This window comes from Budorcas taxicolor, chromosome 25 (genome assembly GCF_023091745.1).
Source record: "Budorcas taxicolor isolate Tak-1 chromosome 25, Takin1.1, whole genome shotgun sequence".
In the NCBI taxonomy this organism is placed as follows: Eukaryota; Metazoa; Chordata; class Mammalia; order Artiodactyla; family Bovidae; genus Budorcas; species Budorcas taxicolor.
Genome location: NC_068934.1, coordinates 47,643,337 through 47,657,712, shown reverse-complemented (window position 1 = coordinate 47,657,712; position 14,376 = coordinate 47,643,337). Strand labels below are relative to the sequence as shown.

Sequence of the window (14,376 nt, the reverse complement as noted above, 5' to 3'; positions counted from 1 at the left end):
ACATCTCAGAGTCCACAGTGCTCTCCGAAGTGTAGTTACGGTACAGGGGCTACTCTGCTTCGGACTTCTGAGAAAGTTCTCATTTACGCTACCCGGCGGGCCCAAACCACCCTGTGGCTGAAATGCCAACCCTGAAATGCCTCCCTGCCTGCACCTCAGGATGCCCCAAGCACACCCCCAGCTGTGGGGGAAGCCCCGACTCCAGGGAACTGTAGGGCAGGAAGAGGGTCTGACACAGGAGGTCTGACCCAGCAGAAATGCTCAGAAGGGCTGGCGGATGAATGGAAAACCGACAGGGTGATGAAAGCCAGGGAAGGGTGGAAGGAAGGATGGACAGAATGAACAAGGAAAGGATAGACAAACAGTCTGATCCGGTGAATTCACGGCCCACGTGAACACCTCGTGGCTCCTGTAAATGATTTGAGTGATATTTCTTGACCACCGACTTCGCGTCGGAATCTGCACAAGGTCCAAGGAGCCGTGTCCAGGAGGGGGCAGAGACAGAGCTGTAGTGACCCCAAGGCCCAGGGGTGACTGAGCTGGGGCCACTCTGAAGGGTGGCGGGGTCTCTCTTGCTTCTCCTGCCTGGAATCAACCCAGGGGCTCAGACGACCACTCTCAGAAAACAGCCAGACAAGTGATGGGCTAAGGAATTGCCAGGCAGGGTCCTGGCCCTGGCCCAGACTCTGAATTTGGGCGGGCCTCTCAACTTTCTGAGAGTCTGCTTCTGGTTTTCCCTTCTTTCTGTTCTTCAAAAAGATAGTGGAACAATTAAGAGTTTTATAACTTGAGTTCAGACAGCACTGGATTCAAATCCAAATTCTGCTGTTTATTATTTGTGTCTCTGGGCAAAGGACTTTCTGAGTCCCACTTTCCACATCTTTAAAATGGGTCCTTTGTATTCGTAAGTGCCAAGACATGGAAGCAACCTAAGTGTCCAGTGGCAAATGAATGGATTAAAAAGATGTGATATATATGTGTGTGTGTGTATAGAAAAGAATATGACGTAGCCATAAAGAAGAATGAAATAATGTCATTTGCAGCAACATTCATGGACCCAGAAATGATCACATGAAGCAAAGGGAGTCAGAGGAAGACAAGTGTCAAATGATAGCTCTTATATGTGGAATCTAAAACCAATGATACAAATGAACTTGTCTACAAATCAGAAATAGACTTGCAGACACAGAAAAAAAAATGCATGGTTATCCAAGGGGAAGAGGCTGGGGAGGATACATTAGGAGTTTGGGATTAACATATACATGCCACTGTCATGAAATAATCACCCAGGACCCACAGTATAACCCAGGGCACTCAGTACTCCGTAATAACCTATATGGGAAAAGAATCCGGAAAAGAATAGATACATGGGCACGCATAACTGAGTCACTTTGCCATATATTTGACGCAAACACATTGTAAAGCAACCACACGCCAATAAAAACATGATGGGTGCTGTGAAAATTAAAGGTGAGAACATAAAGCGCCCAGCACACTTGCTGGCAGGTACCAAGCGTTTACTAAGTGCCTGCCACCCCCAGTCCCGTCCTCATCCCATCACCAGGATCACCATCACCGGCATCACCAAAACCAGCAGTTCGGTTCAGTTCAGTTCAGTCGCTCAGCTGTGTCTGACTCTGTGACCCCATGAACCGCGGCACACCAGGCTTCCCTGTCCATCACCAACTCCTGGAGTTTACCCAAACTCATGCCCATTGAGTCGGTGATGCCATCCAACCATCTCATCCTCTGTCGTCCCCTTTTCCTCCGGCCCTCAATCTTTTCCAACATCAGGGTCTTTTCAAATGAGTCAGCTCTTCGCATGAGGTGGCCAAAGATTTGGAGTTTCAGCTTCAACATCAGTCCTTCCAATGAACACCCAGGACTGATCTTCTTTAGGATGGACTGGTTGGATCTTCTTGCTGTTCAAGGGACTCTCAAGTCTTCTCAACACCACAGTTCAAAAGCATCAATTCTTCTGTGCTCAGCTTTCTTTATAGTCCAGCTCTCATATCCATACATGACCACTGGAAAAACCATAGCCTTGACTAGACGGACCTTTGTTGGCAAAGTAATGTCTCAACAAAGGTCCGTCTAGTCAAGGCTATGGTATATGACAGGCATTCAACAAACTGGGCTGGCTGTGCATCTCTCAGGATTTCCCACAACCTTTGAAAGCAGGAAGAGAAAATGCACCTGTTGTTGCTGTTCTGGAGAAAGGCCAAAAAAAAAAAAAACTATTTTGTGTATCAAGTCTGAAGGACAGTCAATTGGTGGACGCTGGGTTGGTAGCCTGGGGTCCTGGTACTTTCTAATTTCAGTATTTCAACTTTATCTTCAGGCCATCAGAACTAGCACGGTTGCTGTTTTCTCATCAGGCTACTTTCTCTGTCACTGGGTCACATTTACGGCGTTGCTGCATTTTTACATCACTACGCTGATGGGTCAAAATCTTTTCCACTGGAACACATTTCTGTTTTGATGATAGAGGCAGTGAGAAAATAGAATTCTCAGGCAGAAATCACCTCTACGGCCAAACAGGCAGGAATTCATCCATCCCAGGAAAAACCTGCCCCCTCCTGTTCTTGCAAATGACAAAAGTAAGGCGCAGCCACACCCAGGCCCCACTTGACATGGGGTGGGAGAATGGAGCTGGTCTGCTGGTGGGTCTCAAGCCCTGGGGGTGAGGATAAGAGAGTGGGCGTCTGAATCAACAGCAAGAGAGGCTGCCAATCCCAGCAAGTCTGCCCCCTCGGTGACCGCTGGTGGTGGCCGCGACTTAAACACAGTGTCAGACTCACCCAGTGGGGAACCCCCTGGCGCTTCAGTGGTTAAGACTCTGTGCACCTAATACAGCGGCCACAGGTTCCATCCCTGGTTGGGGAACTAAGAACCCACACACTGTGTGGTATGGCCAAAAATAGAACACTTATGAATTTTCAGCTGAAGCTGAAACTCCAATACTTTGGCCACTTGATGTGAAGAACTGACTCACTGGCAAAGACCCTGATGCTGGGAAAGACTGAAGGCAGGAGGAGAAGGGGACGACAGAGGATGAGATGGTTGGATGGCATCACAGACTCAATGGACATGAGTTTGAGTAAACTCTGGGAGTTGGTGATGGACAGGGAAGCCTGGCGTGCTGCAGTCCACGGGGTCACAAAGAGTCGGACACAACTGAGCGACTGAACTGAACTGATGAATTTCTGCCTAACTAAAAAAATTATGACATTTTGATTCCACTTGCTTGACTTAGTATGAATAGAATGCTAGATTTCAATGTAAAAAATAGATATGCAATGAGCAGCAAAGGTTTACTATAGAGCACAGAGAACTGTAGTCAATATCTTATAATAACCTATCATGGAAAATGATTTTTAAAATAACGTATGTATATAGGTACCACTGAATCACCTCACTGTGCACCAGAAACATTGTAAGTCAACTATACCTCAACAACAACAACAAAAATATATACTTTTTTTTTTAAAAAAGCAAAGAATATATTGGCCCCGATGGTGTTTGGAGGAAGGTGTACCTCCCTCAGCATGCACAGAGCAGAGTAGTTCCCTAATTCCAGGAGAAAGTCCCCACAGCCTGCCCTGACCTAGTGGCCTCATGCTGACGGGATCCACTGGGAACAGAGTCCAGTGATTCCCCTTCCGAGAGTGGACAGGTGTGAGATATGCCTCCACGGACGTCTTCCCCTGTGTGATGTGGGCGGGGAAATAGGAAACAAGCTAAATAGACAGCAACAGGGGAAGGACCACACGCCCTGGGGTATCACCCCACTTGGGTTTACGGGCACCGAGAGATGCCACATGCAGAAGGCCATCTAATGCCATGGGAGATGTTTACAGTAAGCTGGTAATGTGCGTGCGTGCATGCTAAGTTGCTTCAGTCCTATCTGACTCTTTTCCACCCTGTGGACTGTAGCCCACCAGGCTTTCTGTCCATGGGATTCTCCAGGAAAGAATAGGGCATGGGTTGCCGTGCCCTCCTCCAGGCGGACCTTCCTGACCCAGGGATCAAACCCAAGTCTCTTCGGTCCCCTGCATTGGCAGGGGGATTCTTTACCACTAGCGCCACCTAGAAGCCCAAGTTGGTAACAGTTCAGTTCAGTTGCTCAGTCGTGTCCGATTCTTTGCAACTACGTAGACTGCAGCACGCCAGGCCTCCCTGTCCATCACCAACTCCCAGAGCAAGCTCAGACTCATGTCCATCGAGTCGGTGATATCATCCAACCGTCTCATCCTCTGTCACCCCCTTCTCCTCCTGCCTTCACTCTTTCCCAGCATCAGGGTCTTTTCCAGTGAATCAGTTCTTCGCATCAGGTGGCCAAAGTATTGGAGTTTCAGCTTCAGTTCAGTTTCAGCTTCCAACGAATATTCAGGACTGATTTCCTTTAGGATTGACTGGTTGGATCTCCTTGCAGTCCAAGGGTCTCTCAAGAGTCTTCTCCAACACCATAGTTCAAAAGCATTAATTCTTCGGCCCTCAGCTTTCTTTATAGTCCAACTCTCACATCCATACATGACTACTGGAAAAACCATAGCTTTGACTACATGGACCTTTGCTGGCAAAGTAATGTCTCTGCTTTTTAAATACGCTGTCTAGGTTGGTCATAACTTTCCTTCCAAGGAGCAAGCATCTTTTAATTTCATGGCTGCAGTCACCATCTGCAGTGATTTTGGAGCCAAGAAAATAAAGACACTCACTTTTCCCATTGTTTCCCCATCTATTTGCCATGAAGTGATGGGACCAGATGCCATGATCTTAGTTTTTTGAATGTTGAGTTTTGTTTTTTTTTTTTGAATGTTGAGTTTTAAGCCAGCTTTTTCACTTTCCTCTTTCGTTTTCAATAAGAGGCTCTTTAGTTCCTCTTTGCTTTCTGCCATTAGGGTGGTGTTATCTGCATATCTGAGGTTACTGATATTTCTCCTGGCAATCTTAATTCCAGCTTGTGCTTCATCCAGCCCAGTATTTCACATGATGTACTCTGCATATAAGTTAAATAAGCAGGGTAACAATATACAGCCTGGATGTACTTCTTTCCGGTTTGGAACCAGTCTGTTTTTCCATGTCCAGCTCTAACTGTTGCTTCTTGACCTGCATACAGATTTCTCAGGAGGCAGGTAAGATGGTCTGGTATTCCCATCGCTTAAAGAATTTTCCACAGTTTGTTGTGTTCCACACAGTTGGATCACAAGTTGGTAACAGGAGGATACAATTCAAATACTTTAAAGTAAAAAGAAAAAGATACGTATACACTTTCAAAAGTCTGAGGAAGAAATTCACCCAATTAGAAATGGTGACTCAGAATGGGGTCATGATATTCCAGGTTTCAAAATTTTCCTTTGTGCTTTGCTGTGTTTTCCAAATTTTCTACCAGGAAAAAGGCCTATTTTTGCAATGAAAATGTTAAATATCAACCATATTGAGGCTTAATTTAAAATAAGTTGTCGCCTAGTTTGGACAAACGTCACTGCCTGTCCTGTCGTTCCAGAAGGCCTCCCTTCCAGCAGATCCACCTCCTCTCCTGCCTCGGGCACCCACAGCCAGGTTTGTCACTGGAGGTTAGATGGGTCTCTTTAGTGTTACTGTTACAGCTTAAAATAAATAATAAGCCTGGCAAAGATAATCCGTCTGTCACACACCTTCATTCGCCAGGTGGATGCTCTGTAAATATGCAGCATTCCTTTTTCTGTTTCACAGATAAGGAAACTGAGGCTCACAGAAGACCTCCCTTTGCTGGCCTAGCGGGAAGCCCTCTTTTTAGAATAATGATCCTAACAGGGGGAAAATGGACTTTAAGAACACTTTGGGGAAAAGAATGCATGTCCCAGTGCGTGCGTGCTAAGTCGCTCAGTCAGTCGTGTCTTATGAACTGTAGCTCACCAGGCTCCTCTGTCCATGCGGATTTTCTAGGCAAGAATACTGGAGTGGGTTACCACACCCTCCTTCAGGGAATCTTCCCAACCCAGGGACTGAACCTAAGTCCTGCATTGGCAGAGGGATTCTTTACCACTAGCGCCACCTGGGTAGATTCTAGCAAAAATATCACAGGCTAAGACTCAGATGCCCCCTACCCTACCCAGAGTTCCAGTCTCAGGGAGGTCCAGAACTCATTGTGTGGCTTGTCCCCCTCCACCCCCATCCAAGACCTCACCATTTTTTCTGTCCCCTAAGTTTTTATTTTTTACTGATGAAGATTTTCCTTCTTTCTTTCCTTTTTTTACCAACACCCAGAAGTTTATGTAATTACAAAATACTTCTCCAAGGAGTGGGAGGAGGGGTTTGGGATGAGCAGAGAAGTGCTTGTGTATTTAAGAAGGCATGTCGGACATTGTAACGTAAATTTCTAACCGAAAAGTGAAAAGAAAAGGGATTACTTTTACAATGCAAAGCCTGGAAGCCAAGCTAAAAGAGATCTTTGTAGCTGTTGGGATGTGGGTTTAGAAACAATGGAAATTGACCACCATGAGAAGAACAAAACCAACAAGCTCAGATGAAGAGGGGAGACCCCAGGAGAAGGGTGGTTAAAAAGGGCAGCTAACGTCAAATCCAGAACAAAGCCGCCAAGCCCAGCTCTTCTGGCCGTCTTGGCCTGAGACCCCTGGGGCCCTGCGTGGGGATGGCGGGGGCATGGCGGGGATTGGCCCTGGCTTGCGTTGTCCACTCTTCTCACCGGGGTGAGTCAGATGGCTCAGCCACCTGGACCAAATCTAACGCAGCCTGAACACTGAAAACCGGCCCCACCCAGCACACCGGGGGCTGCAGGGGGCGGGGTCTGCAGTGAGCAGCTTGGCAGCCGGTTGGTCCTCACCTCCATCAGGCTTTCACCTGGACAGCACCACAGTGGGCAACAGCGCCCCCCGCTGACCAGCGCCGCCTTTCCTCTGCGCTTCCCGGCTTCCTCCAACCGCACACACCAGTTGTTCAGCGGCTAAGTCGTTTCAGACGCTTCGCGAGCCCATGGGCTGCAGCATGCCAGGCTCCCTGTCCTTCACTCTCTCCTGGAGTTTGCTTAGATTCATGTCCACTGAGTCGGTGATGCTGTCTAACCATCTCATCCTTTGTCGCCCCCTTCTCCTTTTGCCTTCAATCTTTCCCAGCGTCAGGGTCTTTTCTAATGAAAAAGGCTCCGAAGTGTTGGAGCTTCAGCTTCAGTATCAGTCCTTCCAGGGAAAATTCAGGGTTGATTTCCTTTAGGATTGACACAGACCAGGGGTACCAGCAAGCCAGCACAGGCACGGGGCCCGACCACCCAGGGTGTCAACCCTCGCTGGCTGCCTGGCCAAGTCTGTAAGCCCCAGTTTCCTCACATGAAGCACAGATTAATCACCAACACTTGCCGAGCACTGCTCTGACCACGACATTCCATGTGCGCAGCAGCCCCTGGGCAGATGGTTGTCGTTCTCTGTGAGCTGTATCTGAGGCATTGTCTGTCCTCTCTCCTGTGTGACTCCAGACGAGGCTGAAGCAGGCGTAAGGAGGCAAGAAGCCCCAGCGGGTTCATGACCTGCTCGGGGAGCAGCCAGACGTGATCCGTGCTGCTGAGGGTCTGACCCTGGGACCCTCGCCCCTTTTAGGAGGCCACACAGCCTCCCTGAAATGCAGCTGGACCTAGATTTACAAGCCTGACAGCCTGGGTTCATCACTTAGATACTGTGAAACCTTGGGTCACTCTGGCACTCTTACCTGGGCGGGCACCCCCAGGTCACTCTGGGGCCCCCTATCTGTTCATTGGCATTACCAACTCGATGGACACGAGTTTGAGTAAACTCCGGGAGTTGGTGATGGACAAGGAGCCCTGGTGTGCTGCAGTCCATGGAGTGGCAAAGAAGCGGACATGACTGAGCAACTGAGCTGAACTGAGAACTGTTCACTAGGGGAGGGCAGAAGATGCTCAGAGCAGGGCCTGGGTGCAGGGAGCTGCCCAGGCCTCTCCCAGCTTCCTGCGCTCCTGGGTGGGGCCTAGGGGGTACGGGGCAGGCCTCTCTCTGCCCGCCGTGGCCTTAGGAGGGGCAGCAGAGCCGTTGGGGGTGGAACCAGAGTCCACCTCCCCTCCTCCCCCAGCCAGATTTGGGGCATGGCCCCCAGTGCACCCTCTGCCATCCTCTTCAATGCCCTGCATTTATCCAGGGTCTTTACAAGGAAAGCTGCAGGGGAGGGTAATTAAGTTTAATAGGAGCCGCTGTCGATTTAAAGCCACAGGGGGGAAGTAATTAGATTTAACAGAAGCCCCGGCTTTCTGAACCAAGACACTCAGCGTGGGGGTCCCTGGCCCATAAAGCTTTCGAGATGATGTCTTTTTTTGTAAAGACTTTCCTGGTGACATTTTCTGCGCGCTCCGTCATTAACGCCAGTCACTGGCTGGGGTATGAACGTGGTCTTTACTCATTGAAATTCATCAGGCCTGGCATGGCTTTCTCTCCCTGTCTCCATCATGGGCCCTCCCCCAGCGCCCCTGGGCTCAGCCAGTGTGGCTTTCCCCCCAAACCAGGCTCCTTGGAGCCCCACATCCTGGAGTTGAGGGGCAGGTGGTTGGAGGAATAATGAGAAAGAACCAGTGTTGTTGAGCCAAACACTGGTCCGTAGAAGGACCCCTCTCTTTCCCGCAGGGGCATTCTCCGGATGTGGTCTTTTTCTGAGCCTCATCAGAAAAGCCATCCGGTTTGTGGGGTCGGGGATGGGGGGGAGCCACTTCACTGGGTGGCTCCAGTTTCCCCAACTGGTGCCTCTCCCCCGCCTTACACGCCCCCCTCTCCACAAGCAGCGCCCACCACTGCTGCCCCCACCAGGTAAGGAGCTCCCCTGTTCCTGCCCGCCCCCCGCCCCGAGAACTGCACGCCCAGCCCCTGGAGAAACTCTCAGGGACCCAAGGACAGCACCCACGACGAAAGACACAGCAAAAACAGAGGAGCTTCCCTGCGCTACGCGCCCTGGAAAGTCAGTTTCCCCTTCTGCAGCTTGCGAGCCCACCCCGCCCCACTCCAGGCGCCCTCCTCCCAGGCTCCGGGTCCAGGGACCGCCGCGGGCCGGGCCCGGCCGATACCCGGGCTGAAGCGCCATCTAGCGCTCGCCCGCGCGACCCTATTGTTCCTCCGAGAGCCCAGGTCGCGCCTGGGCAAGCCGGGGGACAAAGTACTGGCGTGGAACGGGGGGCCAGGCAGGAATCTGAAGAACATAAAGCCGGAGAACGTGAGAGGCTCTGAGCTGCAGGGGGAAAATAAATTCCAGTGGACCGCTCTACCCCCGGGGCTTTGAGGGCTGGGATCGTGGCGTGACCGAGTGGATGTGGATTGTAGGGGAGGGGCCCCAAAGCCGAGGCGGGGTTTTCCCCACCGGGAGTGAAGGATGCAAAGCTCAGTGTCCCGCGCCCCAGTCTTTGATGTCGGGACCCTGGCTCCGCGCAGCCCCGGCCAGCGCCCGGCGACCAGTGCATTCCGGGGGGCAGGGGGTCGGAGCCAATGGCCTGGGCTCGGGGGTGATGGTGGGCTCCGCCGTCTCCTTCATTTCTTTACACAATCAAACTCGCCCAGACGGGAGCGACCTGGCCTCGCCCCAGCGCCTCCGGGAGGAGCTGCGAAGTTTCCAGCGAAAGAGGGCCTCCTTCTCTTCCAGATCTGGGCGGGGTCACCCGGGCGGGGCCCAGGGAAAGGCTGGGTCGGGGGGCGGGGTGTGAGTGGGTGTGTGCGAGGGGCGGAGGGCTGATGCAATCCCGATAAGGGCTTCGCATCGCGGGCAGACGCGCTATATAAGGTCGCCGGCCGCCAGCCGCCAGCCGCCGCGCCGTCGGAGCTAGAGAGGTGCCCAGGTGCCCAGAGCGTGCAGCGGTCTCCTGTCTCAAGGGCACGGCCACCCCGCCTCCGCACGCTCCGTCCCGCAGGGCCTCGGGGCCGCCGCCCAACCTCCCGCACCCTCACCACCAGATCTGCGCGCAGAGCTCCGAGCCCGAGGGAGGTGCCATGCGGAGCGCTCCGAGCCGGTGCGCCGTGGCCCGCGCCCTGGTACTGGCCGGCCTCTGGCTGGCCGCAGCCGGGCGCCCCCTGGCCTTCTCGGATGCGGGGCCGCACGTGCACTACGGCTGGGGCGAGTCGGTTCGCCTGCGGCACCTGTATACCGCGGGCCCGCAGGGCCTCTACAGCTGCTTTCTGCGCATCCACTCCGACGGCGCCGTGGACTGCGCGCAGGTCCAGAGCGCGCACAGTGAGTGCCCGCCGGGCCCCCACCCGTCACAGCGCCCCTTCTTCCCTTTGCCCCCTTCTCGCTCCCGGCACCCCGGCTCTTGGCACTTAGCGATCTACTCCCTCCCCGGCGTGGACCTACTGCACCGATGCGCTCCCCTCCCCTTCCCCCACTTCGGCTTCCGCGGACCGCCCCCCCCTCCGCATTCCGGGGAACTCCAGGTCTTGGCACCTGGGCGTTCCCACTCCCATCCCGAGCCTCCAGACAGGGAGAGGGGCTGGGGGCTTGGGGAGGACGGGCCTGTACACCCACCAACCACTTTCACGAGTTGTGGGCCGCGCGGGTCCCGGCTGCAGTTTTGTGCTGTTTTCCCGCCCAGGTTTGATGGAGATCAGGGCGGTCGCTCTGAGCACCGTGGCCATCAAGGGCGAGCGCAGCGTGCTCTTCCTCTGCATGGACGCCGACGGCAAGATGCAAGGGCTGGTAGGTGTCTCGGTCCGTCTGGACGCGCGGGGGCGCGGGCCTGCGGGCCAGGGGGGCGCGCAGGGCCACGTTCAGTTTCCTTGTTTGCTCTGTCCGGGCCGGTGTGGAACCCGGAGGGGAAGGCGGCGAGGGCCGGATTACTCTTCGGTCCCACTTTCTAATTTGTAAGTTTACGGAGAACGGGTGAGGCCCCGCCTTTGGATTACCCCTGAACTAGAGGCAGGTCCAGTCGGACGGAGGAAGTCGGCGCTTTGATATTAAACGGGGAGCCCACCGTGGGCGTTTTCGGCTTCGCCCTGTGCGCGCGTGGCGCTCGCCTTCCCCCCTCTCCTTGCAGTAGTTTTTTTTTTTTTTTAAGGGGTGGGTGGGGGGGGGTGGCTGGGGAGGAAAAAAAGAAAAAGGGTATATCCACAACTTGGATTTTTTTTTTTTTAAGTCAGAAGAAAAGTTACATTTGGGATTGAAGAGGCTTTTTAAAATTAATTTTTACCCGCTGAAAAATAGATTATTTTGCAGCCGCGTTGGGGTCCTATTTTCGTGGCCGCACTCATCCTGTCGGGCTCACCTGTACGGCAGAGGCCTCTTTGGGTGGCGGTGGGAGGGCAGGCCTAGGTAGCCAGAGACGTCTGGGGGCAGGAAGTGTGCAGATGCTGGCTCTCTGGTCGCCGGAACAAAGGCTGAGAGTTCAAAGGGAACCTGAGCCCCCCGGGCGCGCAACGGAGGCTGTGTGAGGTCCCGGCCTCAATGCAGCCCTGCTGGGCCGGGGCTCCGATGGAGAGACAGAGGCCAGGGGGCAGCAGGGGGAGGGAAGGGCACCGGCCCTCCAGGGATGCCCTCCTTTCCGCAGCTCAGATCTCTTTAGTGTCTCAGTGTTTTTTTTGTGGCTCTGGTGCCCGTTTATTCTGTTTATCCAGAGATAAATAAACCTGTCTCAGGTTTTATGGCATCCTGCGTGAAAGGAGGCAAAGAAAGCTGAAACCCAAAGCCACTCCGAGTCCCAGCATGTGAGGTTTACTTAGGGGTGGTGGGGGCTTCAGGGACAGAGCTACACACACACACACACACACACACACACACACACACACACACACACACCCACCCCCCACAGGGGCAGCTGGGTCTAACCCATCATCATTCTAATCCAAACTGAGGGTCCCTCAACTAAAATCCTGTTCTGCCTCTAGGTCCTGTGGTCACTGTTTAGCAAAACTTGAAGATTAAAAAAAATAAACAATTCCACATCCTCCCAGAAACTTGAAATCGTTTCATTCTCTCTTTGGCAAATGAGATGTCAGTTTCTCCCCAAGAACCAGAAGAGTGAAAATAGTCACTCTATTTGATTTTAATTCCCTTGTTTATCAATTTGCATTTCTCCCCTCGGTCTGGTGGCCTTATTCCCCCGCACAGGAGCTGGGCATATTGCTTCATTGGATGCAGGCCTTATCAGGGCCTTATCTAAGCTCACCTGCAGTGAAGCGACCTTTGTAGGCCTGGGCAGAAATGAGACTGGGTGCCTCCCAGGGCAGTTTATGGCCAAGCCCTCTTGGCTCCCCGCCTTTGGCTGTGCTCTTGGGTCTTGAAGACAAACTGACCCTCTGCATTTGGGACGCCACCGGCTCACTCTGAATGTTCTGCCTTCTGACTTTCTGGCCACCCACGGGGTGCAGGCTTCCTCCTGGCCTGGGGGGAGGGGGCTGCCTTTATCTCCACGATCCTGGCAGGCTGCCTGGAGGGCAGCTACTGAATAAAGGAGCCAGAGGGACTGAGGTTTCTCTTACCAGAGCTGCAGACAAAAAGGCTCAGGACCACAGTCATTTGGGTCTAAATGGGAAATAGATGCTTTCATCTGGGCTCCAGATTGGATTACTCGTGATTCTTAATTAAAAGACTGATTCTAAACGGATAACCTAGTTAGCAGTGTTTCCCAAACTGCCTGTGGAATACAAGGGACTTCTTCATGGCAATAATTATATATTTAATGTTGGGGAGGGAAGCATGCATGCTTGTCAAGGCTGTGACTTTATGGATGTTGCTCAGAACAAGACCAAGTTTAAAAAGTGATGTGACTTAGTGAAAAAACACAAAGGATCTATGTGAGCTATGTATGGATACTGAGAATATACATAGAACACATGAAATACACCTGAAGTATGTGTGTATAGTTGAAGGTTATAAAGTATAGAGGTATACGAAGTACATATATATATTTATGTCTAATATGTTGAGTATATGTTTAATGTTACACATGTATTTTCTGTGACATTACTATTTACATATGAATTCAATGTGATGTGTATTTAATGAGTATATTAATATATAACAAAAAGCTTTCATACTAAACATGTAAGTACCTATATATATTTTGGGGCTTCCCTTGTGGCTTAGCTGGTAAAGAATCCGCCTGCAATGCTAACGTATGTTTAGTATATATGTTCAATGTCTAACATGTATTTAGTGTTATATAATTTATGTTCTATTTATAACATATGTTAATATGATGTAATATCTAATGGTATATTAATATAACACATGCTTTGCATTTTATGTGTGTGTATATATAACATTATAGTAAATATATGTGTGTATATATGAGCTTTATACACCTCCATGCTTTATAAACTGGCACACATCCTTGGCTGATGGCGTGGGCCGTTAGCCAATGGTGTGGACGCCTGCTTGCCGGCAACTGGTCGTCCAGCTGCCTCTGCTGGTCCCCCAGCCCAGGGGGCCCCAACTGAGGCTCACGGGCTGTCTTTGCTTCGCAGACCCAGTACTCAGCCGAGGACTGCGCTTTCGAGGAGGAGATCCGTCCTGACGGCTACAACATGTACTGGTCCAGGAAGCACCATCTCCCGGTCTCTCTGAGCAGCTCCAGGCAGAGGCAGCTGTTCAAAAGCAGGGGCTTCCTGCCGCTGTCTCACTTCCTGCCCATGCTGTCCACCATCCCGGCCGAACCCGAAGACCTCCAGGAACCCCTGAAGCCTGATTTCTTTCTGCCCCTGAAAACAGATAGCATGGACCCTTTCGGGCTCGCCACCAAACTGGGATCGGTGAAGAGTCCCAGCTTCTATAGTTAAAGGAGGCTCGGTCCTCTCCCCCCAGCCCTGGCCCGGGAGACCAGGACCCCAGGCCTGAGGTGCTTGCGGAGTGGGTTTTCTACAAGTATGATCCTGAGTCCAGGTTCTATGTAGCTTTAGGAGGAAACATTTAGAACTTGTACATAGACAAAGTTTTACATGGGCCGTGCCGGTTTCTAGCAGATAGACTTGTACGGTCATAAAATATGGTAAGCCTTCCACCCCACCCACCCAGCTGCTGCCTACCCGAGTCCCTCAACCCTGCTGGACGAGTCTGTGCCGCCCTGGTTCTGCTTGAGTACCTCCACTGGCGGAGAGCTCCCGGCCTCTGGCAAGGTTCTTGTGCCAAGCTGACCTTCTCAGCAGTTCTCTCCTCCTATCCTTTGTAGCACGCGTGGCCAGAGGAAAAGCAGTCATTTTTTAAAAGCTCATGGGCAGGTAATCAACTTTGTGAAACCTCAGGTAAATCTGATTCTACTGCCTGGGAAAATTCTTCCAGATCTCCACTTCAAGAAGGACCACTGGGCCTCCCCAAGCATGGAAGTAGGTGCGTGCAGGCAGTGTACCGCCAAGCTCCAAGAGCAGGGGGCCCAGAGGTCCCTCCAGCCAGGGTCGATCTTGAGAA

General features: G+C 52.1%; 1 protein-coding gene across 1 annotated transcript; it reads left to right on the top strand.

Moving 5' to 3' along the window:
• The first annotated feature begins 9,971 nt into the window (after positions 1–9,971).
• FGF19 (fibroblast growth factor 19) lies at positions 9,972–13,751 on the top strand. Its single transcript, XM_052662566.1, has 3 exons — positions 9,972–10,212; positions 10,571–10,674; positions 13,440–13,751. Exons 1-3 carry the CDS (start codon positions 9,972–9,974, stop codon positions 13,749–13,751), a joined length of 657 nt encoding a protein of 218 aa, XP_052518526.1.
• The last annotated feature ends 625 nt before the right edge of the window (positions 13,752–14,376 follow it).

Excerpts from the sequence above, each read along its gene's own strand:
- FGF19 (XM_052662566.1), top strand. The coding sequence starts at position 9,972 with ATGCGGAGCGCTCCGAGCCGGTGCGCCGTGGCCCGCGCCCTGGTACTG. Across the intron at positions 10,213-10,570 it reads GCAGGTCCAGAGCGCGCACA|GTTTGATGGAGATCAGGGCG; the intron begins GTGAGTGCCCGC and ends TTTCCCGCCCAG. Across the intron at positions 10,675-13,439 it reads ACGGCAAGATGCAAGGGCTG|ACCCAGTACTCAGCCGAGGA; the intron begins GTAGGTGTCTCG and ends TTTGCTTCGCAG.